The 24,998-nt window shown below is 36.1% G+C and overlaps 1 protein-coding gene across 2 annotated transcripts; it reads right to left on the bottom strand.

Annotated features, from left to right (window-relative positions):
* Positions 1 to 533: 533 nt before the first annotated feature.
* Positions 534 to 9,766, bottom strand: LOC149023226 (ubiquitin-conjugating enzyme E2-17 kDa-like). Of its 2 annotated transcripts, none has more exons than XM_089143777.1 (5): positions 9,700 to 9,766; positions 9,046 to 9,124; positions 8,119 to 8,246; positions 4,648 to 4,752; positions 534 to 1,361 (listed from the first exon to the last, which is right to left on the bottom strand). In XM_089143777.1, exons 2-5 carry the CDS (start codon positions 9,113 to 9,115, stop codon positions 1,218 to 1,220), a joined length of 447 nt encoding a protein of 148 aa, XP_088999903.1. In that variant the 5' UTR covers positions 9,116 to 9,124; positions 9,700 to 9,766; the 3' UTR covers positions 534 to 1,217. The 2 variants fall into 2 exon arrangements, with proteins under 2 accessions (XP_088999903.1, XP_088999902.1); XM_089143776.1 differs by having other exon boundaries at positions 536 to 1,361; positions 9,661 to 9,757.
* Between the last annotated feature and the right edge of the window lie 15,232 nt (positions 9,767 to 24,998).

Genomic DNA, 24,998 nt, shown 5'->3' with positions numbered 1-24,998 from the left:
TATACCTCAACATCTATGGAAGGTCAAAATCTTCGGCTCCTTGTTCTCACCGAGAAGCCAAAGACAAAGTATAAGATTGGGTACATTTTCCACTGCTCTATTTGCGAGTTCTCACTGGCTCTTGAAAGGTAGGTGGGACCGTGGGGCTCATTCCATTCCAAATGAGGGAAACCATTAATAAGTGTTCTGAGTGGTCGGGTGACGCATTGTGCAACACTTAAGCCTACAATCTGTATAGAACTGTAATGCTTTCCGCATTCTACAGCTTACTACTTCAAGGAATGCGGCCTTTTCTTTCATCTTCAGTGCCATACTTCTTTTTCTTTTTTTTGGTAAGTTCTGTGCATTACTTCACTACTTGTAGAAGTTGGAAGTTGTTTTCACATATTTTTTTCTGATATCAACAGCATGGGCTGTATCTGACATCTTATCTTAGATCATCAAAAGAACATTAAGAAGAAAATAAAATAAAGGAACAGCTATAGGACATTGTATCTCGTGGAGCCACTTCATGCTGGCTCTATTTGTTCAGTGAGTTTAATTAGTACAGATTCTTCGACGGAGCTGCCGCTGGTCTCAATCAAGGGGCATCCTAAGACGAAAGAAGGGCAGGGGACACTACACCGAGAGAAGAAAAAAAAGGTTGAAATGAAACAAGGGATATCATGTAGTGCTGCAGTGCCATGGACGGCAAAACAATCTTTGCACAAGAGAACAATACAAATCCCAAAAAAAGTTGTCCTAGCTTTTAGCAGAATAGGCCACAATACTGATCCTCATCTGAGGAACAAGCATCACTCCCGCAGCAGGCAACACCCTGAAGCAAGTTCTTAGCCCTTGTGGACAAGGAAACTTACCCTTAAGAACAGAAACTTGACACCCCAGAAACGTATCCTTGGTCAAGTAGACATTAACTTGAAGGCTGAGGCATAACATAACAGTAAACCAGATGGCACCAAAATGTGAAATGAAGCAACATCTCAAACTATGCATGGAGGATAAACTTCAAACAGAAGCATCACCAAGAGACTCTGGTAACAACCACATCATCCTATTTAGTACAGTTAATTCCCCTTCCTTTCAAGACTTACACAAGTCAATTTCACAGAGAGAGAGGGTATGCCCAAAGATATTTCATATCAAACATTGTTCTTTGAATGAAGCAGAAACTATTGTTTTACACATCTTTCAAAGTCACAATTATTGGTGTTGTACCCTCATCCCATGGCATATTTCTGTGTCCAGCTCCGAGCAGTTGTCTCGTACTTGTTCCGATCGGACTTGTACATGTGAGCGATCTCCGGTACAAGTGGATCATCAGGGTTTGGGTCCGTCAGCAGGGAGCAGATAGAGAGCAAGACCTGAGTTGCAAAGAATAAATTGTTTTTTCCATTGATGTCACATATTACATTCAAAATTAATTTACAATCATATCTCTAGTACGAGAACAACATCCATCCTCATTATTGTTTGGAATGGGCAAGAAATTGGTAAGTACAGAGAGTTCCTGAGATTGCTTTAAAACTCATAATAGCTTCATAAGGGGAGGAATGACAATGGGATTTGTTCAACTGGCTTGGGAAGGATTACAGAGATTCCTGTATCCATAAACATTCGATAACCTTCTGATATCCAAGGATCTCTCTTTTTATATTTTCCAAGTTAATTTTTATTGAGGACCCACATTTAATCATTATTTTACTAGACAATAAAAAATTAAAAAATGAGCCAATTGTGTAAGAAAGTGCAAAGTTTGTACAGAAGTAACTACTTGAAAACTAAGGATCAGTGCCAAGACATAGTAGAGGATTTCACCATATGTTGACAAACCAACTCATACGCAGCAAGATTTGAAAGATCTCACAAAGACAAAATGGGAAGGTACTTCCTTGAATGTTTCAAGTTAATACATGATCATCAAATATTTGGCATTTTATTCTAGACAAGCCAACCCATAGTCATTACTAAAGAAGAGGCCAACGGAAACCAACCTAGGGGCTTGTAGACAAATTCTGATCAAACAAAGAAGACAGAGGAATAGGAGTTTAGTCACTCCAGGAATTACACGGTATTCTTGAAACTTAAGGCTTAAAAAGGAATAGGAGTTTAGCGGACTTGAGACAAAATTCTGCTCTATGTTTGGTTTCTCTGTCTGTCTGTGTTGATTCAAGCCTCATCAGTGTAAGGTAGCCAGAAGGATATTTTTGGCATTTGAATGACCAGGACCAAGATGAGAGAATCGAAACCCAACTCCCAAAAATGGTCTCTCTAAAGAGTACACACATCTTTCAGTGGTCCAAAAAAGCATGGTTGCCCTTTTAAATGATACAAGGGTCTTGTTCTCCTGAAGTTCTATTATCAAAATTATGCTAATACTAGTACATATAACTCCCAAAATCCTAGGAGAATGTGCTGTTTTCTGGTCCTGGAAAAAGTTCAAAGTTTCAAGTGCGACAAAGCATAATATCCCCCCTTTCTCTTACTTTGCTGAAAATGTAATACAGCGAAACCAAACCAGCCCAGCCAAGTGCCTTTGCGGTATCACAAACTCCTTTTAGCTCAATTTGGCAGGCGGAGTGTAGATGTTCAAACCCACCAAAATACAAAATCTAGTTACCCAAAGATGCCACATATCAGTTATAACAAAGCATGCCACATCAACAGTTGCAGCACCTTTGTCATGTGATTTTACATCATTAATCCACAACATTTCTTGCATACCAGAATGTGAATTTCACTTTGATAGCCATAAAAGGGATCACCGGCTTTGTGAAATAAGGACTTCTATTCAATTATGTTCCCAGACTGGTATAACTTTATAATTTTACTAGTATCCTAGTGAGTAACTCCTAGGAGAAGTCCTAGTCATGTTCTGCTACTGGCTTTTTTCAATTTTACTAGTATCCTAGTGAGTTTAGAACTCCTAGGAGAAGTCCTAGTCATGTTCTGCTACTGGCTTTTTTCCTCACCTCCAAAGCTCATACAAATAAACAGCCCCTACTGTTTTGTATAACGGATTATGCTTTTTTGCTTGCGCAAGCTTTTCTTTTCTCATGAGTCACTGTCGTTCGTTCTCTACGTAGGATTTCTTAATTTAAGTCTTAGAATCGGGTTTTCAGGTATTGTTACCAGATACAATTGTTCCAAATCTTTGATTATTATTACAGGGAGCAAATATCAATCTATCCATCAATCTGATTGAGTGCTACTTCCAAACTCATTTCTTCAACCTGTCTGTTTTGAATCATATTCTGGAAAAATGTCTCAGTTTCCTATTCTACTGTTTCTCTTTTGGACTTGGTGTTGCAAAAAAAAAATTATATTATCGTCTCCTTTCTGAATTTTCTGAAAAGCTACTATACCTTTACATTTTTTTTTTAATTATTCTACTATAGAACCCCACATTCCTACCAGCAGGTTCAGACCATAACTTCAAACTGATTAGGTCTAGCTTTTTTCCCATACAGATCTGACCTTCCACTAGCACAATGGCCATTTCGGACTCTTTATCTGTTGATATAGGAATATGTATATTCAGATTCTTCCATGTCATGCAATTCAAGGAAAAATGCCAGTTCTATAAACCCCAGCTCTTAGGTGTTTTGGATCTATATGCCATAGTTATCAAGAGTGTTCTTGGATTCCAAGCACCTTGTTGACATGTCACCTTGCATCCAGTGCCTTGGGTCAGCTGCACACCATCAGAACTATGCTCTACGCCTCCGAGAATCTAGAGGTAATTTCACAAAATCTCAACTCAATCATCCATCTTTAGACAATCCAATATCACTTCCACATGAACCTGGCATGTATCCACCATCCCACCATTACCCCTACAAACCCAACAAGAAAAATAATAAATACTAATTCCTATCCCTCCTTTCTGTTTTTCTTAATTTGCATAATTCATCCCTCACTGGAATCATCATTTTGGCTACTAGAACCACTTAAATCATGTTTCCTTTCTGTAATATATATCATAGCAGAGACCAGCATCAATCTTCATCAGCTTGTCAAAATGTTGCACGGAAAGATTCAATCTTTTAATCTCAACTCAAAGCAGCAGCAGCCTCAACCAATATTGGTTACAAGAAGAATTTTTTGAAGTCACTGTCCAGGATGTGATTAGCTTCACCTACTTTTCACATAAACCTACTTTACTATTAATTGAAAAGGTTTAAAACCCAAAGTCTGAGCTTGTATGATGCATATTCAAGAAAGTTCAATTTTAACTCGCTAACTGAAATAACCACAAGTAACCAAGACATGACCACCCCTTCTTCAACCAGCATCAAACTAAATCTTAACTGTAATACCACATTTTTCAGTCGCAAGCATGGTGAATAAAGGGATGGAATTTTAATGAAAAGGGGAAACTTATTTGTTGTTTCCTCAGTTTACCAAGATGGAACCTTAAAAACTGTCACTCCACAGATTCATTGACAACCTCCAACCATCCAAAATTTTGATCGTGAACCTTAAAAACTCTAGCACATACATCTAGCCTAGCTAACTTTATATATAACCTGTTGAAAAATGTGCTAAGAACATCAGGATTCAAAGCTAGAAGGACAAGGCTACTTAACAGATGAATAAGGAATACAAGCTAGCAGAAGGCATTTTCCAGATGTATCATACAAATAATACCTTGGAGATGGTAAGAGCTGGGCTCCATTGTTCTTTAAGGATATCCAGACAGATGCTTCCATTGCTATTGATGTTTGGGTGGAAGACCTTCGTCCTAAATGCTACCTGAAATACAAACATGGTGAGCCACCCATCTCAAATGAAACCTTCTGACCAGGATGCATCGTAGACACCAAGAGAGTGAACATGTATGAAGAATGTAAAACCAAAGAAACATCACCAGTTTAGTTAATTAATTCCAATCAGATTCCAGTTATTACAAAGCACGTGTAAAAGAATATTCATGACAACAACAACAACAAACAAACAAACAAAAGAAGAGGGATATAGAAATGCTAAACTCGAGCCCCTAATGAAAGATACTGAGGTAAGCAATAAATGAAACCACCCCAAGCCACCCATCTCAAATGAAACCTTCTGACCAGGATGCATCATAGACACCAAGAGAGTGAACATGTATGAAGAATGTAAAACCATAGAAACATCACCAGTTTAGTTAATTAATTCAATCAGATTGCAGTTATTACAAAAGCACGTGTGTAAAAGAATATTCATGACCCCAAAAAAAATAGGGACATAGAAATGCTAAACTCGAGCCCCTAATGAAAGATATTGAGGTAAGCAATTAATGAAACCACCTCCTCCCCAACCCAAAAAAATAAAAATTTACTTGTACTTAGCTATAATTGGTTCACATGTATTAGTATTGACACTTTTCCATAAAACCTCCAAGACGAAGATAATCCTGTGGGGATTCATTGGATCTAGCATTATTTAAATTTCATACTTGAACAATGAAGTGAACAAACATACCAAAAGTAAAGAGCCTAATAAAATGTCGTGGGCTAAAGAGTACAAAGCATAAGGTGCTGTACCCTGAAAACAGTGAGGTACGCAATTCAGGGAAACCCCATTTTACTTGTAAGAAAGCAATAATCTGTTCACACGTACAAGAATCAACACTTTTGCACATAGCCTCTAGGAAAATAATGAAGATCCAGCGGGAACCAACTGGATATGGCAATATTTAAATCTAATACTTCAACAATGAGATGTACTGAGAGTAAAGAGCCTAATGCAATGATATGGACAAAATATAAGGTACTCTTACACTGAAGCCTGAAAGGTTTACTTTGAAGTGCACTCTAGCTTTCAGAAAATGTTCCAAGACAATATTCTACTTAAAAAAATTAATAAAAATAACCAGAAATGGATGTTAAAAAAATTGAAATCCTTTAGAAATTTCATAGAGGATATCAAAACTATTGCATGATCCCTCCATTTTTTTGAATATTCTCCACCATCCTTTTTTCTATTTGGTACAAGATCCAACATGGATCTAGAATAATTGTGGGTACTTTTTTACAACTGAATCAGGTCATTAGAAGAATAAAGTATTACCTAAAGAAAGAGATTGCAGAAATTCCTTCTCTCAGACAACCCATTCCAAATATGCCCTCATAATGAGGAAAACTTTGGGGTTTCTCTGAAGGTAATAACGGCAACTGAATGGTTCAACAAGAATATGGTGTTCCCGTCCATTCCCCCCCCCCCCAAATGGCATATTAATTGAATGCAAGACCCAATCTCAATCCAACCCTAAAAAATTAAAGAATAGAGAATCGCCCTTGGAAAACTGACATAGAGATAATTATGTGAGATGCCAAGCCCCTTTGGTGTAGGGCTGGATACAAGAAAGAAGACACTTAGAAGTAACCAAAGTTGAATGAGAAAGAAGAATGCATAAGAAAAGGAAAGTGAGGAAATGGGAGAGTGCACAGGCACACAGCCCTTAAGCCAAACCATAGCTCAATTCATTCCTCAAATCTGTCTCAAATTATGGGAAACTACACAATATATATAAAGAGAATACAAGGTCCCTAAAAAATATAGACCAACTCTCTAACTAGGAAAATAAGAAAAAATCAGTGGGGGTAATTCACATTTACAGCAGGGAATAAGATGAGGTGGTAATGGGCTACAGAGAGATTGCAGCAAATAGAGAAAGGAGTGAGAGAGGTTAATAGGAAGAAATATGGGTACTTTGGCTTTAATACCATATTGGTGGAGCATGGTTAGAACTTAGAAGAAAAGAAAGCCCTGAAGAAATAGAAGTCACCAAGAGGGAAAAACAGTAGCAAGAGGGGAAGTATACATGCACACAGCCTTCATCTTCAGACCTGTCACCACAATGAGGAATTAATCATATAACAAAAGAACCAAAAGGTTCTTAAAAATAAGAAAACTAAGAAGAATAGGGAACCGACCTACAGGCTAATTTCTATTTCCAAAGTAAACTAAAAGACACAATTTTCTCAAATAAAATAAACTCCTAAATTCCAAGGGTATCAAAAAATAAAACTAGACCTTGTTCAACTTTGTCTAGAAGCCACCTTGTTCAACAATGACAACAACAACAACAAACTTTATATCAACTAAATGGGTTAGCTAGATGGATCCTCGCCTTCAAATTAGCTCTATTTGACACATGCTATTAGATCACTCATCTGTACTACGGCATTTAAAGGCCTCTATTGAACAGCTCATGAGTCATGACACCTCAAATGACTTTGGAGCCACTCCTAACAAGCTTCAATATGACAATACCTTACTTTATCTTTCCAAGTTTTGCCATTTGTGATACAATACGCTTTATCTAAGTGATGCTTCTTCATAGTCCAACACTTTGCACCACGAACCATAGCTGGTGCTACGACAGTCCTATAAAACTTCATTGTCCACAAATATCAAAGATTTTTTATTTAAAAGAAAAAAAAAAAAAAAAAAAAAAAGGGTAACATGGCATATGTATTTACAAGGAATCATGAGACCTTGATCATCTTGTAAACTGATTTAATTTAGAAATTTACTTCATTGTAGTGGGTGCCTCTGTCCAGATTGAATGCAAACATAACAAAATCCTACTCCAAAGAGATAACTAATGGCAATCTGAAATTTTCTAGTCTCTGGGCTTACATTCCTAGAAAATAGGTCCCGTACTTCTAGTCAGGCAAGAGGACAAATGATTCAATCCAAGAAAAATGTGACTAACACTAAACCCAACTTCACAGATAAAGACATCAATAATTGACCTCTATGCTTAAGTACATGAATCTGCAAGCAGGACCCCACTTGAGAAACTTGTCTTCACAGTATTTGAGAAACTTCTAAACATTTCATATACACTCAAATACAGAGACACGTGATTGAAGGCATTTGGTTACCAAAAATTATAGCCATCAAGATTATTATCAGTTAAAAGAAGTGCAATACTAAGACAGGCAAACCAGATACACATCACCAACAGAAGAATGGGGTAAAACCAAAAGATATTGACATCTAATACAAGGCAATTGGCATGATCCATGCAAGACTGAAATGGCATCAAATGAATTTCTTGTCATTTTCTGGATGCATAGCTCATGTTTATTGGCATAAACAAATCTAAGACATTAGAATGCATGTAGGTACCTTTGGTGGCTTGAAAGGGTAATCTGGAGGAAAATGAATGCTAACAAGAAAAACACCTCCTGCATATGGGCTATCAGGAGGGCCCATAATAGTTGCTTGCCAATGAAACATGTCTTCTGCCACAGGACCTATTAAAAAAGCAGGAAGCTGTCATATAAAGTTCATCACATAAAGGTTATGTTAGTGCAATAGGATCATTCAGAATTTTATCACAGGGAAAAGGGTGAACATATAGTGAACAAGGTAACCAGAGTTACTTCAATACAATTTTGTCACCTTTAAGAATGAAATAAACCATTACAAAATTTAGCACCAACTTTGCCGATCAAACATTCACAATAGCAATTAGACAGCATGGATACATCAACAAAGAAATAAGTACAAAATCCCTAACGCCAATTGGATTCAATAAATAGATGTGAAAACATAGAAGCAAGATCTTGTGCTCAAGATTACCAGTCGGGTGTATGCAATTACAGAATGCATAGGAGAAAAACACTAAACAGAAGCATGTTGACCATACCCAAAACTAGAGTAGAAAAACAAGCAGACCACAGAAAACAAGTTACGACTGCAAAAAGCTGTGAGAAGTATGAGGAAAAGTTTGGAGGGACCTCCATTATTAACAAGAAAACTTCTGTTCAATTACAAGTTTTCTATGAACTCCACGGAAAGAGTATCAACAATACGGTTTACCTCCAAATTAAATAAAGTTGCTTCTTGACGCAATTGCACGAAGCATAAATAAAATAATTTACTGCCACCGAAAAAAGATACAAAAACAACTTAATTTTGTGTGATGAGATCAAATGATGAAACCGAAAGTAGATAATCATACAACGAAATAATCCACAAATAGGATAGCAAGGTAAATATGATGCATGCACAAACGAAAGAAGTAGGAACCGAATCAAGAAAGATGCATACCCGCACTGCAAGATGTCGGAGGATCCTTCTGCAAATCCTTGAGCTCTTTCAGTATACGCTTCGACGCCATGAGATCCGACTTCATCGACAGGAACAACAATAAGTTAGAAACATGTTCCTAGAGAAACTACCCCCTACACTCAAGATTTTCAACAGGATGGTAACCTAAAGACTTAGCAGATCCCTAAGACCAGGTTGAAAAAAAGGAGAAATAATATCAACTAAACAAACGGAATTAAAGAAAATTAAAACTTTCGCACGCAAAATCATTCAATGGACTCCAACAATGAATCGTAAAACAAGAAAACCCAAAATTAAATAAGAGAAATACCTCAACCTATCAGAATACGAACTCCTCAATAACAAAACCAAAAAAAAATGCTCAGAACAAGCAATTCTCGATAAAAATCTAATTGAACCCTAGGACTACATGTCCAGTCGATGAACTCGTAAACTATTTGCAAATTTCCGCGAATATAAAATTAATCTTATGCAATTCGTAAATGTGTCAACACCGTTACACATCTCCATTCGATGACCAAAATATGCAAGTAAAACCTAAGAAAATGGGAATCGAAGACGAAGACAACAATGAAATAACAGGATCGAACATACATGAAAGGGAAATTAGGGTTTCGCACAAGAAGCTTGAACCTCGAGGAGAACTGCGGCGTCGGAGCGTTTCGACAGCCACCCCAAGGAAGCCGATAATTCTTGTATCGCGAAGAGAACACGATGAGTCGATGACCACTTATAGATGAGTCGATGACCAATTTGCCCTCTCGAGCCACGCATTTTGACAGTTTTATCCCCAATTGATAATTTATTATTATTACTTTTTCCGGTAATAATCCTCAATCGGCAATTAGAGAAGTAATTAAAATGGAAAATGATTCTTAAGCTGCCTTGGCAACCTCCTTTAGTCTCACATCCTACATTAAATGGCTTTGTTATCCTTTGAGCCCTACCATTTAAGTAACATGGGCTCCATTTTCTCTTACAATCATACATATGAAGCCAAGGGTTAGCTCAATTGATAAAGACAAGAACCCCATAAGTAAAGAGGTTCATAATTTAAATCTCTTTGGGACCAGAGATTTCGATCTCTGTTACATATATGTCCTAGTATGTACCCATAGGCCCACGAGATAGGAAGGGGGGAGGAAGGTGTAGAGAGATAAGTTCGAACCTAAGACCTACTTAGCCTTACTGTCTATGCATAGGAGGCTGCCCCGACTCTACCAAAAACACATCCAATGCCATACCCCAGATACCTACCTATGTATGTCGTGCTATTATTTATTATCATTTTACTTATTCTCACATTTCTCTAAAATTTAAATACTTAATTAATTTTTTTTCTTCTTTTATTAAAAAACAAGGTCCATAGATCTATAATGTTTTGAATTTATAATGAAAATGCCATTTTCTAAATATGTTTTCTCTTATCGTTTTATTAATTTGTTGATAACCCATGGTGGTCTTTGTTGATGTGACAAATGTTGGAGAAAATACACTAAACCTTTCATTGTAATGTTGTCATCTTCTTCTTCTATTTTAACGAAAGCAAAGTAATTTTGTCCTCTTGTTTTGCTCATAAAATTGTCCATAATGCATCGATTTATAGAATAAATTTTTGACAATATAGTATCTCCATGCATGCACCATCTCCCCAACCCATCTAGATGCTCCCAACAATTTTAATGTGTCGGCTATCTGAAAATGCCTTTTATATCCAATCCAATTGTTAAAAAAAATAAAATAAATAGGTTCATACTTTATTTCTATGATATGATGAGGGAATAATCTATAATTGGCATTACTAATTATATAATAATTTTTTAGTCCTCAATTATTTTATAGGAATCTTAAATTTATTTCTTTGTTTTTTTTTTTGTAGGGGGAAGATTTTTTTTTTTTCTTTCAATAAATGTTGGGGGTAATTGTATTACAAATTCTTCAAACATACAAAAATGAAATTGCAATACAATTGAGAGATGAAGATCTTTAGCAAATCTGAAGAGCTTGAAGTAGCAACCGAACGAACCTGATCGATGAGGTTGAGTCACACCTTGATGCTGTCTTTAAGGTAATTGATGCACCCTACTACCGGGGGTTCTTCGCACCACCACCTCCAAGATAAAGCAACCTCCAACTAGAAGATGAGGTAGTTCTTCTAGTCCCTTCAAGGAGCCAAAAGCTATAACACAACACTTAGACAACTCAAGAAAGAAATGAACCTTGTAAAACAAATAATGTGAGTGAAGAGTGTCACAACAGCACACAATATGCAAGGAAGGGTTGGGTTTATATAGGCCCAAACCACACCTCCTCACAAGGAGAGAATCAATTCTCCACTAATGGAGAATCAATGGTTTGTCCATCCTCCACTAATGTAAATAAACCCCCTTAACCTAACCTCCCCACTACTTGGTGAAGTAATTTTCATATTCACTTATTTGAAATGAATAGGATTTAACCCATTCAAAGACCTTAACCTCCACTCATGGTAATGGCCATGAATGGTCATGAAGTTGAAATGAGAAATGAAGGTCAAGAGTTAGAATTTGAATAATTCCACCATTCAAGTTAGCCCACCTCATCACCATGATCAAGACCTTTAAGACCCATGACCAATGTCATGAAAAGCCTCATAACCAAAGTCATGAAGGGCCTCCTTTAACCAAGGTGCCTCATTACCACCCTTACCTCATGGTGCCTCATTACCACCCTTACCTCAAGGGTCCCACACACAAACAAAACAATTAAATAAAATAAATGCAAAAACTAATTTTGAAACTTAATATATAGATAATATAGATTTTAATAAAAAACCTAACAATAAATCTAAATCATATTCTATACATATTTAAAATAACATCTTTCATGTATAGATTGGTTAATTTATTATAAGAGTTCGATAGACCACATAGTCCAATATAAAGTAGCTCTTCTTTCCTATGTATACAAAGTGGTTCCATTACATCTCATTGGTGGATAGGACTAAGGATTCACCAACTATTTCACATGTACTTAAACGTCTGAGCATAGATAGAGAGTGCATCATGCGATTAAATGGCATTCTTTATCCCGTAAATAATATCATTTTTTTGTACATAACGATAAAATTAGAAAAATAATAATCAAAGTTCAAAAAAATAGATGAAGGAAACATAGACATTATTTTAAGGGTAATTTTCATTGCGATTCTCTTGAGGTTTAACCTAAGTTATTTTAAATTTAAAAAAATGAGATTTTACATTTGTCTCCCCATGATATCCAAAAGAAAAAACCAATAATGATACATTATCATTTTCTTTACGGATAAAATTTTCTCTTATTTATTTATCTATTGTCCTCATCTGTTAACATATTCAATTAAAAGTTGTTTTGATACCAAATTGTTAGTACCTCATATATATTTGTTAAAGATCTAGGTAAGTCGAAGAAAATAAATTAAAAAGAAGGAAGTATATTTTGGTCATAAAAATGATGATATATCTTAAGTTGATTATTTTTTTCTAGATATGATAAAGTAGGCAAATGCAAATTATCATTATTTTAAGATGAACAATAACCTAGTCAAAGCACACGGGATCTAATTGAAAATTATCCTTAATTAACTTAACATAATTAGTAATCAAAAAGAGGTGAATTTGGTTTATTTAGAGCCTGTGGCCATCTCCACGTCTTTTCCTTGTATCTTCTATTTTTCATATCTCTAAAATTGTATTTTGCTTCAAAGCAGGACCATCAAGTGAGTCACTTTGGTCTATTGAATCGAAATCTCGATCGAAGATCGAAATCCCGATCGAGAATCGAAATTCCGCTTGACCGTCGTGACAAAGTTAGTCTAGGGAGTTTAATACAGCAAGGTTCCGTTTTTGACCAAAAATTCTGACGCAAATACTATACGTTTGTCCAAAAGGAAAAGATGCCACCTAATTGTGACGTGGCCATGGACCTCCTCAACCGCCACTACCTCATATTGCCAGGCAACTCATTGCTTGGGTTAGTCATTGGAACAATCTAGAAAGCTGTTCTTCTTGGACTTTGACTTTTATGTCGACATCTTCCACGTTGGATTTAAAATAATTCAAAACTTCAAAGTCAACATTTGTTCCGAGGTTGTGAATTCAGGTTTGACTGGTTTTAATTAAAAAGCTTTTATTGGAATTGCATTGTCAGGATTTGGTTTAGGAAGTTCAGGTGAAGTAATTTACCAAAAAAAAAAAAAAAAATTCAGGTAAAGCGATCAAATAATTTTTGATTGACTCTCCCCACCCTAATTTTATAATTTTAACTCTATAGATTTGAACTTTAGTTATTCGAACTCCGCCGCCCGCCCGTATTTAATTATTATTGCATTCTATATTTTGGTCTTATTATTAATCAAAAATTTTTTTTTGTGAAATTACCATTACTCTTCACTTTTTACGGTGTTAAGTGGTTGTTAACATTTAATATGTAATGTCTATTTTGCCCCTTCATTATAAGTAAGAAGTCAAAAAGATGAAAATTTTTATCATTTATAGAAACTATATTGAATGTTAATTAAATCCTTAAAATCTTATATTTTATAATTAATTTTAGAGTTGAAAGAGTGCTAACTGTTTTCATTTAAAATGTGATGAAGATCCAAATCAAGCAAATTTGTGAATGAATTACTTCTTGAGATCTTGTTTCTTTATCCCTAACTCCATGAAAATATGCGTCGCAGTGAAGACGAATTGTTTCGCATTATAAATTTAAGCTCAAACAATAAAGGCAGTGAGTTGGGAGAAAAGAAATAAATTTATGTGTTTGTTGTAATTATTGGAATTTATATAAAATAAAAAAACAATAATAATCTCTACTACAACGTGATACTTGTTAATGAGAGTCTTACTAAAAAATATAAATCACATGGATTTTATGGTAAGAATCATCTTCAATGGAAGCGTTGTCCTAAATTATTTTTCCTTTTGTTTTATTTTGAGAATTTAATTCGAAGATTAGTGGGACCACGCATGATGGGTTTACAAAAAAATTAGTATATAAGATGTTAATTGATAGAAAATTTAGTAACATGCACAATGGTTAACATATATTAAGTGATTTTCATTTATAACTTTGAATTAAATTTGATATTTCTTCATCTTAAGTTTTTTTTTTTTTTTTGAGTTTTATCCAATCACATCTTTCATTTATTTTGTGGTTTCTTACTTTCTTTTTAGAGAATAAAATTGATTTAAGGTTAATTTTTTTTTTCCAATAACTAATTAATGGTAGTATTATAACTTAACAAAAAGGTAAACAAGTACAAAGAAAACTCTAAAGTCATTTTTTGAATTATAAGAAAATATATAGATGACATATCATTAGTAAACTAACGGAACTTAAAGTCATTAGTAACTATAGACAAAGTAAAAGTTGGATTGATAATTTTAAAAGTACAATAGATAAAGTAGTAATAAAATCAAAGTACAAGAGGACAATAATCATTATTCCTGATATATTTTGTTTTCTTCGAAATTCCTTAATTATTATAATTTTTTATATTCTAATAAAATAAAATTCAATGGTTGTTTTTGGTTAGGTTAATCCTTCAATTGAAATCATGAAGATATCTATTAATATTCAACTTTACATAGAGGCATTGTGGTCATATTCCCTAAAAATGTAGGTATCTAGGTTTAATTTACTCACCTTGCACAAGATCAATAACATTTTTTTATCCTCATATTTATATGCAACATTCAAAATCATCAGCAATTAAAAGTATGTACCAAATTACAACATTGAAATGGTACTGAAGTGTAGGTTTATAAGAGTGAGAGAGAACATTGGGATTTTTGTTGGGTAACCAGGAGAATATTGGGGTTACTACAACAAAATCATATATACGTACTTTTCTTTTCTTTTTTTTTTTCTTTTTCTTTTTCTTCGTAAAAGAATCATATACAAGTCAACTTGTCATTTTGTTCACATATTAGAGCAAATCAACAGTAGCACGTCCAGAAGTTTTGATGATCAATGCAATGAAGATGGTGAGTCGATTTGTCAAAAGATATTCTGCAATATGAACCGAAAGCACACATAAGGCATATGAAACTAGTGAGAAATGCAAATATAATTATTGAAATTTTTAGAATTTGTTTTTAACTTGTTCATGCATGGATGCACTTCTCTTTGGAAGAAACATACGAGTCCTGCTAGATCCTATATCTATATGAAGAGAAAATTTTATAATCCACATAGTTGGAGAGTATATAATTTTCAAAACTCTCATTCCAATTAGATATAAACCTTCAATTGATCATAGGACTTCCATGAAAAAAAGAATGTTAACAAAAGAAAGAGAGAAAAAGTTATGAGTGATTCCTTACCCCTAATGTGAATATGTTGTGGTCACAGATAGGTTCAAATCCACTTAAAAACGAGAAAACCTTGACGTTGCTGCATTTTATCTCCACTAGCAAGCCTTTAAACTTCATACTTCCATGAATTAATCCTATCTTGCCGGTTAACGCCACCTGTAGAACCAGACTTTTATGGTGAAACCCAGCCTTTACGTTTGCTCCATCTTCATTGTCAACCATAGAATTTTTAACCTTCGTGTGAACCTTCAAAACTGTAAGATTCTTTGGACTTTGAAGAAACCCAGGAATGTTAGCATGACCCAAGTCGATGTTGCCTGACGAAATGCTTACTTTCATGTCACCAAAGGAAACCCATGTTTTCTGGTTCTTGTTTAAGAAGCCAATGAAGATATTCACATTGGCAGATAAATATGATTGAAGATCAACAGAAGTAAGTTTCAATCTGGGTATGGTGAGTCTCTCGATCTTTATTTGTGGCAATGCAGAATAGAAGAGGGCGATGAATGAGGCAAGAAATAAGAGGACTAAGAAGAGAATACCAAGGAAGACGAGACATGAATATTGGAAACAATTGCAGCAATTTGAGTTGGAGCTCTTGGATGGATTGTTGATTAGTTTGGGAGAATAATAAGGAGATAATGGTGAAAGTTGCTTAGGGGAGGAGAGATGGTGAAGAGGGGTTCTCACCTTTGGGTGGTTTGGAGATTGGAAATCATGGCCTGGAGGCCTCGGCAATGGACGGAGCGGTGATGGTGTGTTGGGCGCTGTCGCCCCCGGACCTGCCATTGCACCAAAATAGAGCTTGTGTCCGGGAGGCGATCACCGTCAACCCAATTTCGTCTCCTTAATTTGCCTATAGGAGTCATGTTTTGCATGGAATGTGGATTTCTGCAACTGTGAAGTAAATTTGTGACCTTGCTTCTCATAACCATATGTCCATATATAGAAATTAGGTGGTGGCTTGAAATATGAGAAAATGATCTGCGTCATGGAGTTTGGATTACCTCTCCCTTAGGGGAAAGTTACATACTACACTAACGTTTCTCTACCACACAACAGGGTGGAGCGAAGCCAGGATTGAATGTTGAGGGGCCGAATATACGTGGGCCAATGCGGTACTCACTGTGGGTTCCACAATTAATTATAAGTAAATAATAAAAAATATATTAAAATAAAGTAGGGGCTAAAATTGTTGGAAAAAATTTTTTAAAAAATCATGAAAGAAAAAAGTGAGAAAATAAATTAAATTGCTATTAGTAGGAATCGAAACTTTATGAAAAAGTTTAGGGATTCAAAAATAAAATAAAATTATTACGATCACATATGATAAAATTGATAGCTGAAATCCTAAACGAAATTTAAATCCATTAATAGGTGAAATTTTAGGAGAAAAAATTAGGATTAAAAAAAAATCAATGAATATGATTAGATCTGACAAAATCAATGGCTGAATTCTAATGAGATTTAAATTGCTATTAGTAGAATAAAAAAATTTAGGAGAAAGAAATGACAGCGAAAAAAAATATATTATACTTTACGAAAAGAATACTAGAAAAATCGTGAATATGTGAGATAGATGAATAATTTGAGAAAGAGAGATTGAATACATAATAACTGTGGAGAAAATTTAGGAAAATTCCAATGTCACTATACTCCAATCTTGTGAGAAAAAGAGAGAGAGAACAAATAGGAATAAAAGAGGAAATCCATGAGAGAATAAATATGGATGAAAATATGAGAGAATACATAAGGAGAAATTCATGGATCGTGAGTTAGTTTTTAATTAGAATTTAACATTTTATTACTTAAAACTATGAATTTAACTATAACCATTAGATAATGATTAAGAATGACATTTGTACCCATTTTCTTATCTTAAATTTTTATTTTTAATTTTTGGAGGGGGCCAAATAGTGGTATTTCACATTTAAAGTGAGAGAAATAACAAAAAATATAGGTATATTTTAAATTTTCAAAAAATCCGGGGGCCATGGCCCTAGCCCCAACGTGGCTCAGCCACTGCTTGGGCGCCTCCATCCCTATTGTGTGATGGAGAAGTGTCACGGGAACATTGATGAAGAGTTGGTTCGAACTCCTATGTCACCGATGATTCGTTCTGCATTAGGTGTTGAAATATCTCAACTAAGGCCCATCCTACCTGTTTGGGTCGAGGCCATCGTTGATTGACCCTCATTGTGTTAGGTTGGGTCAAATTGACCTTTATTTTTTATGTATTTGAAAATAAATTAAGATGCTTTACACCCCCCCCCCCCACAAAAAAAAAAAAAAAGTGAAAATTTTAGATGAAATTTCAAAGATGCCTACTTAAGTTGGGCAAAAACTCTTGTCCGCCAAAAATTACATGCTACCCAACTGGTCATTTTGAGAAATTACAAGTTGCCCACTGTTAGATTTTGACTCTTTTGACTATTAAGTTTTTCAAGTTTTGAATGTCAATGGACCAAAACACCCCTTACCACTATATATGACAATAATGCCCCTCACTCACCCTTAAGTGGGTGAAGGTAATCCCTTTATCCATATTTTACCTAAACCTTGGCCCTTGCCGAAAAATACTCACCATCATCCTTGGTCAGAAAAATCTTATAATATGTAATCGGAAACCCTAGACTACAATTGAAACAGACAAAACTCGATGCTTCAAACCTTGTTTTCCGAGCCACAATTGATTGAAGAAGGCAAAGTGGAAGACGTAATAGACGAACCTCCACCATCATCTGGTTATCATGACACTTTTCTAGCCAAGGATGTTGCAGTTCATCAGATGTTCCATTTTGTCGACAATATCTCACCTTCACCTGGATTCGATGTTCAAAGCAATGATTATTGTCATCTTCCTTCTCTGGAATGCCCCAGTCGATGAGTCTGGATCCTCACCTCGTCGGGGAGCACAGACTGCTCCCCGACGGCTTCCCAACCACACAAACACGTGGGGCCCACAGGTGAAATTTGCCAGTTTTTTTTTTTTTATTTTTTTTCAAAAAATGTTTTTCACCTGTGGGCCCCGCGTATTTGTGTGGTTGAGAAGCCGTCGGGGAGCAGTCTTTGCTTCCCCGATGAGGTGAGGATCCGGACTCCCAGTCGATAGGCAATGGGAAGCCCTACAATATTGGCGCTAATAAAAGGAAATAATTCTTGGGATGTTGGTGATGGTGTTTGATAAAAGGAACATAAGTGGATCTGGCTATGTATGCAAGAAACAAGGTATCTATAGGAGGAAGCTTACAGTTTGGATATGTTAGCAATTTAAACTACATCTATTTTGCTGTTTTCATGAGATAAAAAACAAATCCTATTAGTGGATTGGTTTCCTTGTTATTGTCCTCATGTGTTGTGTTGATTGATTAAGCAGATTCCATTTTTTCTGTACATCCTGGTGTACTTAAGAGGTGATATATACAGATTGAAGAAATTATTGGTAAATAAATAGTACTGTTCAACTTTTCATTTTAATCGACACAAACATGAGATGGATGCATTTTTATTTTTTTTTCGCGTACAAGTTTCATTTATGGTTAGTTTAAGCACAAGGTTGCTTAAAACATTACACCTTGAGTATTTAGTATGGAATACCTAGACCATTGCTTCTAACTGTTGTAATATTAGTCCCACATCGACTGATGTGGGAATATGTGGAGAGGAGGAGGCTATAAAAGAATGCCTACTTATTCTTTAATTATCCCAAATATCTTCTCTCTTAGATATTTCTTTATTCATAGTGGAGTTTTCTCTCTTGCCCATATAGTATTGTGTCTTTCTTTTCTCTTAGTTGCTATTATTGTGTTCTTCTTTTCTCTTATTTGCTGATTGTTCTATTTGGTGGGTTCTTCATAACCCGACAGTGGTATCAGAGCGAGGCTTTTCTGAAGTATGCTTTGTGGTTGCAGCATAGTCTGATCTTCCACATCAGAAAATGAAAATTCCTTAGGGGTTTGTTTGTTTGGTTTAGGGTGTAAGTATTTATTTATAGTATGCTCTGTGATTGCCACTTAGGTGGATTCTTCACATCAGAAAAATAAGTAAGATATTGTTTTTCACCCTACGGAGGTGCTGCAGAAGTCGCAATTTCACGTGGTTTCTTTTCGGGTATCCTAGAAAGGTGTATTGGGAGGTGTTGCAGAAGTCACAATTTCACGTGGTTTCTTTTCGGGTATCCTAGAAAGGTATATTGGGAGATTAAGTGCATGTCTAGGAAAATTTTGTCTAAAGAGCCTGGTTTTTAAGCGGACCGCTTGTGTCCCTCCAGTCTTTCCTGGAAATTTTCCTAGTGCATTTTTGTTCAACCATATACCAGTTGGAGATAACCTAAGAAGACAAGTTTCACGTGAAATAGTGTGAGTTATTCTGCAGCCAACAACAGTTCGTGATAGAAGCAATGACAGCAAAAATCGACATCGGCAAGTTTAACGGCACGAAATTCTCATTATGGAAAATGAAGATGAAGGCATTATTGATAAAAGATAATTGCCTGGAAGCCATCAATGTTTGGCCAGCGAAGTTCATAGACAACGAAAAGTGGAACAGAATAGATGCGATCGCTCTTTCTGATTTGCATCTAGCATTATCAGATGATATTTTAGCGGGCGTAGAAGAGAAGAAAACTGCTAAGGAGGTTTGGGATCATCTCATCAAATTGTATGAAGCCAAATCACTTCACAACAAATTCTTCTTGAAGAGAAAGTTGTATACCTTATGGATGTCAGAATCTACATCAGTTACAGAGCACTTACATACTCTGATTTCGTTATGTTCTCAACTTTCAACGTTGGGACATAATGTTTCACCACAGAAATGTGCTGAAATTCTACTCCAAAGTCTTCCAGATTCATATGACCCAGTCATCATCAAATTTAACCAGTAATATCCTCTTTGATTATCTGGTATTTGATGATGTCGCTGCTTCAATTCTTGAAGAAGAAAGTAGACGAAAAGGCAGGGAAGATAGACAGGCAAGCTCACAACAAGCAGAAGCTCTGTCTATGACTCGAGGAAGGTCAACGGAACGTGATTCTAGTGGGAGTCACAATCAAGGGAGGTCAAAATCCAGGGGTAAGAAGAATTTCAAGTGCTACAATTGTGGCAGAATGGGACACTTCAAAAATGAGTGTCGATTCAAAAAGGGTGTAGATAAGGCAGAGACATCTCAAGGGTGCATTGCTGAAGGAGATATTCTTTACAGCAAATCATCAATGGCAGCCAATGATAGATTGGAACATAGTGATGCTTGGATCTTGGATTCGGGAGCAACATGGCACATGACCTCTCGCAGAGATTGGTTTCAAACTTATGAACCTATCTCTACAGGGTCTGTGTACATGGGAAATTATCATGCCTTGGAGATTGCTAGAGTTGGCACCATCAAGTTGAAGATGTATGATGGTATGGTACGCACTATTCAAAATGTGCGGCATGTGAAGGGCTTAAAGAAGAATCTATTGTCTTTGGGACAATTAGATGAAATTGGGTGCAAGACACACATCCAAAATGGAATGATGAGGATCGTCAAAGGAGCGCTAGTTGTAATGAAAGCTGAAAGGGGCGATGCAAATTTGTATGAATTAATGGGAGAAACATGTTTGGAGGCAAAAGCATTAGTTGCATCAACCGGTACGTCAGAAGAGATGACAAAAGTGTGGCATCGAAAATTGGCCCACATGTCAGAGCAAGGGTTGAAGGTTCTCACATAACAGAAATTACTCCCGGGTCTCACAAAGGTTTTATTACCCTTTTGTGAGCACTGTGTTACAAGCAAGCAGCATAGACTGAAGTTCAATGCATCTGATTCCAGGAGTAAAAGTGTTCTGGAATTAGTTCACTCTAATGTATGGCAAGCACCGGTTACATCTCTGGGAGGAGCAAGGTACTATGTATCTTTCATTGATGATTATTCCAGAAGATGTTGGGTGTTTCCTATCAAGAAGAAGTCAGATGTGTTTTCAGTTTTCAAAACATTCAAAGCGCAAGTTGAATGAGAAACTGAGAAGAAAATCAAGTGCCTTAAGACAGACAATGGAGGTGAATATACAGGGGATGACTTCTTGGAGTTTTGTACTCAAGAAGGCATCAAGAGACAATTCACGGTGGCATACCCTCCTCAACAGAATGGAGTAGCGGAGCGGTTGAATAGAACTCTACTCGAAAGAACGAGAGCCATGTTGAGAACTGCAAGTATGGATAAGTCCTTTTGGGCAGAAGCCGTAAACACTGTCTGCTATGTGATTAATCGATCACCAACAAGATCGATTGATTTGAAGACACCGATGGAGATGTGGACTGGCAAGCCAATTGATTATTCACGTCTGCACACATTTGGAAGTCCTGTATACGTGATGTATCATCCCCAAGAAATTTCAAAGTTGGATCCAAAATCTAGAAAATGCAGATTCTTGGGAAATGCTGATGGAGTCAAGGGGTATCGACTGTGGGATCCCACTACCCACGAGGTCGTCATCAGCAAAGATGTCATTTTTGCAAAAGATAAGCTGCAAAAGGAAGATGTGAGTAGCATTTCAATAGAAATTTCAGAGAGTACAACAGTTTAGGAGGAGGAGAAGTCCAATCCAGAAAATTCTTCTGGAGCAGAATCAGAAAATGAGGAACAAGTACCAGTTGAGTCTACAACTGTAGAAGTTCGACGGTCACATCGTGAAAGACATACACCAACCTGGCAGTCTGATTATATTATGGAGAGCAACATTGCATACTGTCTTCTAACAGAAGATGGTGAGCCATCAACATTCAGAGAAGCGATTGATAGCTTAGAAGCGTCACTTTGGATGGCAGCTATGCAGGAAGAACTAGAAGCTCTTCATAAGAATAAGACGTGGGAGCTTGTACCTTTACCGCACGGAAGGAAGCCCATTGGTAACAAATGGGTTTACAAGATCAAACGAAACAGTGATGATCAAGTAGAGCGGTATCGTGCAAGAATGGTGTTCAAAGGATATGCTCAGAATGAAGGTGTTGATTTCACATAAATCTTTTCTCTAGTGGTTCGACTTACTACTGTCCGGATAGTTCTGGCACTTTGTGCTACGTTTGATCTACATCTTGAGCAGTTAGATGTAAAAATTGCATTTATTCATGGAGATCTTGAAGAAGAAATCTATATGCTCCAACCAGAAGGTTTTGAAGAACCAGAAAAGAGGAACTTGGTTTGTAGGTTGAACAAATCTCTATACGGCTTAAAACAGGCGCCAAGATGTTGGTATAAGAGATTTGATTTCTTCATATTGAGCCTTGGATACAACAGACTTGCTTCAGACCCTTGTGCGTATTACAAGAGGTTTGGTGATGATGATTTCATCATTTTACTGTTGTATGTCGATGATATGTTGGTGTCAGGCCCCAACAAAGATCGGATCGTAGAATTAAAGGCTCAGTTGGCTAGGGAATTTGAAATGATGGATTTGGGACCCGCAAACAAGATTCTAGGGATGCAAATTCACCGAGACAGAAATAACAGGAAAATTTGGCTATCTTAGAAGAGTTACTTAAGGAAAGTCTTGCGCCGCTTCAATATGCAAGACTGTAAGCCAATTTCTACTCCTCTTCCTACTAATTTCAAGTTATCCTCAAGTATGTGTCCTATCAATGAAGCAGAGAGGATGGAGATGTCTCGAGTACCGTATGCATCAGCAGTGGGAAGTCTGATGTTCGCTATGATATGTACAAGACCAGACATTGCACATGCAATGGGAGTGATTAGTCGGCATATGGCGAATCCAGGACAAAAGTATTGGATTATAGTGAAGAGGATCCTAAGATACATTAAAGGAACCTTGGATGCTGCTCTATGTTATAGAGAATCTGAATTTACTGTCAGAGGATATGTTGATTCTGATTTTGCAGGGGATCTTGATAAAAGGAAATCCACTACTGGCTATGTGTTTACAATTGCAAGAGGAGCTGTGAGCTGGGTATCTAAACTACAGACAGTTGTAGCACTGTCTACAACTGAAGCTGAGTATATGGCATCTACACAAGCTTGTAAATAAGCAATCTGGATAAGAAGATTCATGAAAGAACTTGAGCACAAACACGAGAAGATTCTCTTGTATTGTGACAGTCAGAGTGCATTGCACTTTGCAAGGAATCCAGCTTTTCATTCCCATGACAAAACACATAGAAGTACAATATCATTTTGTTCGTGAAGTGGTGGAAGACGGAAGGGTGGATATGCAAAAAATCCACACGAAAGAGAACCTAGCAGATGTATTGACAAAAGCAATCAATATTGGCAAGTTCATTTGGTGCAAATCCTTGTATGGCTTGACAGAGACATAGACAGCATGGTGGTGGCAAGATAGAGATTGGTGTGGAGATTGATTGGTTCTCAATCTAATCTCCAAGTGGGAGATTGTTGTAATATTAGTCCCATATCGACTGATGTGGGAATATGTGAAGAGGAGGAGGCTATAAAAGAATGCCTCCTTCTTCTTTAATCATCCAAAATATCTTCTCTCTTGAATATTTCTTTATTTATAGTGGAGTTTTCTCTCTTGCCCATATAGTATTGTGTCTTTATTTTCTCTTAGTTGCTATTATTGTGTTATTTTTTTATCTTATTTGCTGATTGTTCTATTCGGTGGGTTTTTCATAACCCGACACTAACTAGTATTTATAGAATACCACTAAATTCTATGGTTAATTGGACCCTACCACAAAGGTCCATTACATTGTCGGATTGTAACTAATCCACAGGTATTCAAATTATATCCAATTTATGTTCTAATTGTTAAAATGAGTGTATCACTATGAAAATTTAAGAAAAATTTTGCAGCGTTTTATCAATTTGATATATTTTTGGGTTGTTTGTGTTTTTTCCTATTTATTTAAAGGTATATCAGAAATTTCCCCATCACAAATCCCTTGTATGCATAGGAATAAGATTTATGTGATTGAAACACCCACCAAGTGTACCTACTTTAAGAGAACAACTCTGAGTGTTTTCGAAAGTGTAAACACTTTTTCATGGGATTGGTAAAACTTGCCTTTAAAAATAGAAACAACTCCTTTAGGTGATTGACTCTCTCATAATGCTACTACAATTCTAATCCCAAATTCAACGAAAAAATATCATCTGCTGTGCACATATATATCAAGTGATTGACTGAGAAAACAAAGTAAATACAAGAGAAAAGCTCTAATTTAGCTAATCATTTTACAAATCTCTGTATTTTACACCACTCTCTTGTCGTTTCTCTGGATGAAAATCTATAAGTAAAAGATTTTAGAGGTGTTGTAGGTACGCTTTTAAAATTTATTAAATTAAGCTTCTAATTTTGCTTAATCATTTGGTACATATATTCATTAGTTGCATTCATGTGCAATAGTTTTTCCAAATTTTTTCGATTTTTTTTTCTTACAAATCCAAAATTTTTTCCAACTCCAACTCTTGTCCTCTTCCTACCATGGATGGAAGAATTCTATCAAAGTATTGAGAAGATTTTAGTAGGGTGTTACGTGTAGGGTACCAAATATCGCTTTTAAAAAATTGTTTTACTTAAATCCAACCTGCTCTAGATTTTGCTTCAAGAGACAACGTCGAAAGTGCTTATCGAAGGTAAA

The sequence above is a fragment of the Hakea prostrata genome, chromosome 2, assembly GCF_041222555.1.
Source record: "Hakea prostrata isolate BN-2017 chromosome 2, UWA_Hpros_2, whole genome shotgun sequence".
Taxonomy (NCBI): domain Eukaryota; kingdom Viridiplantae; phylum Streptophyta; class Magnoliopsida; order Proteales; family Proteaceae; genus Hakea; species Hakea prostrata.
Note: the sequence above shows the minus strand (reverse complement) of the source record. Positions and strands in the feature narration are given on the sequence as shown.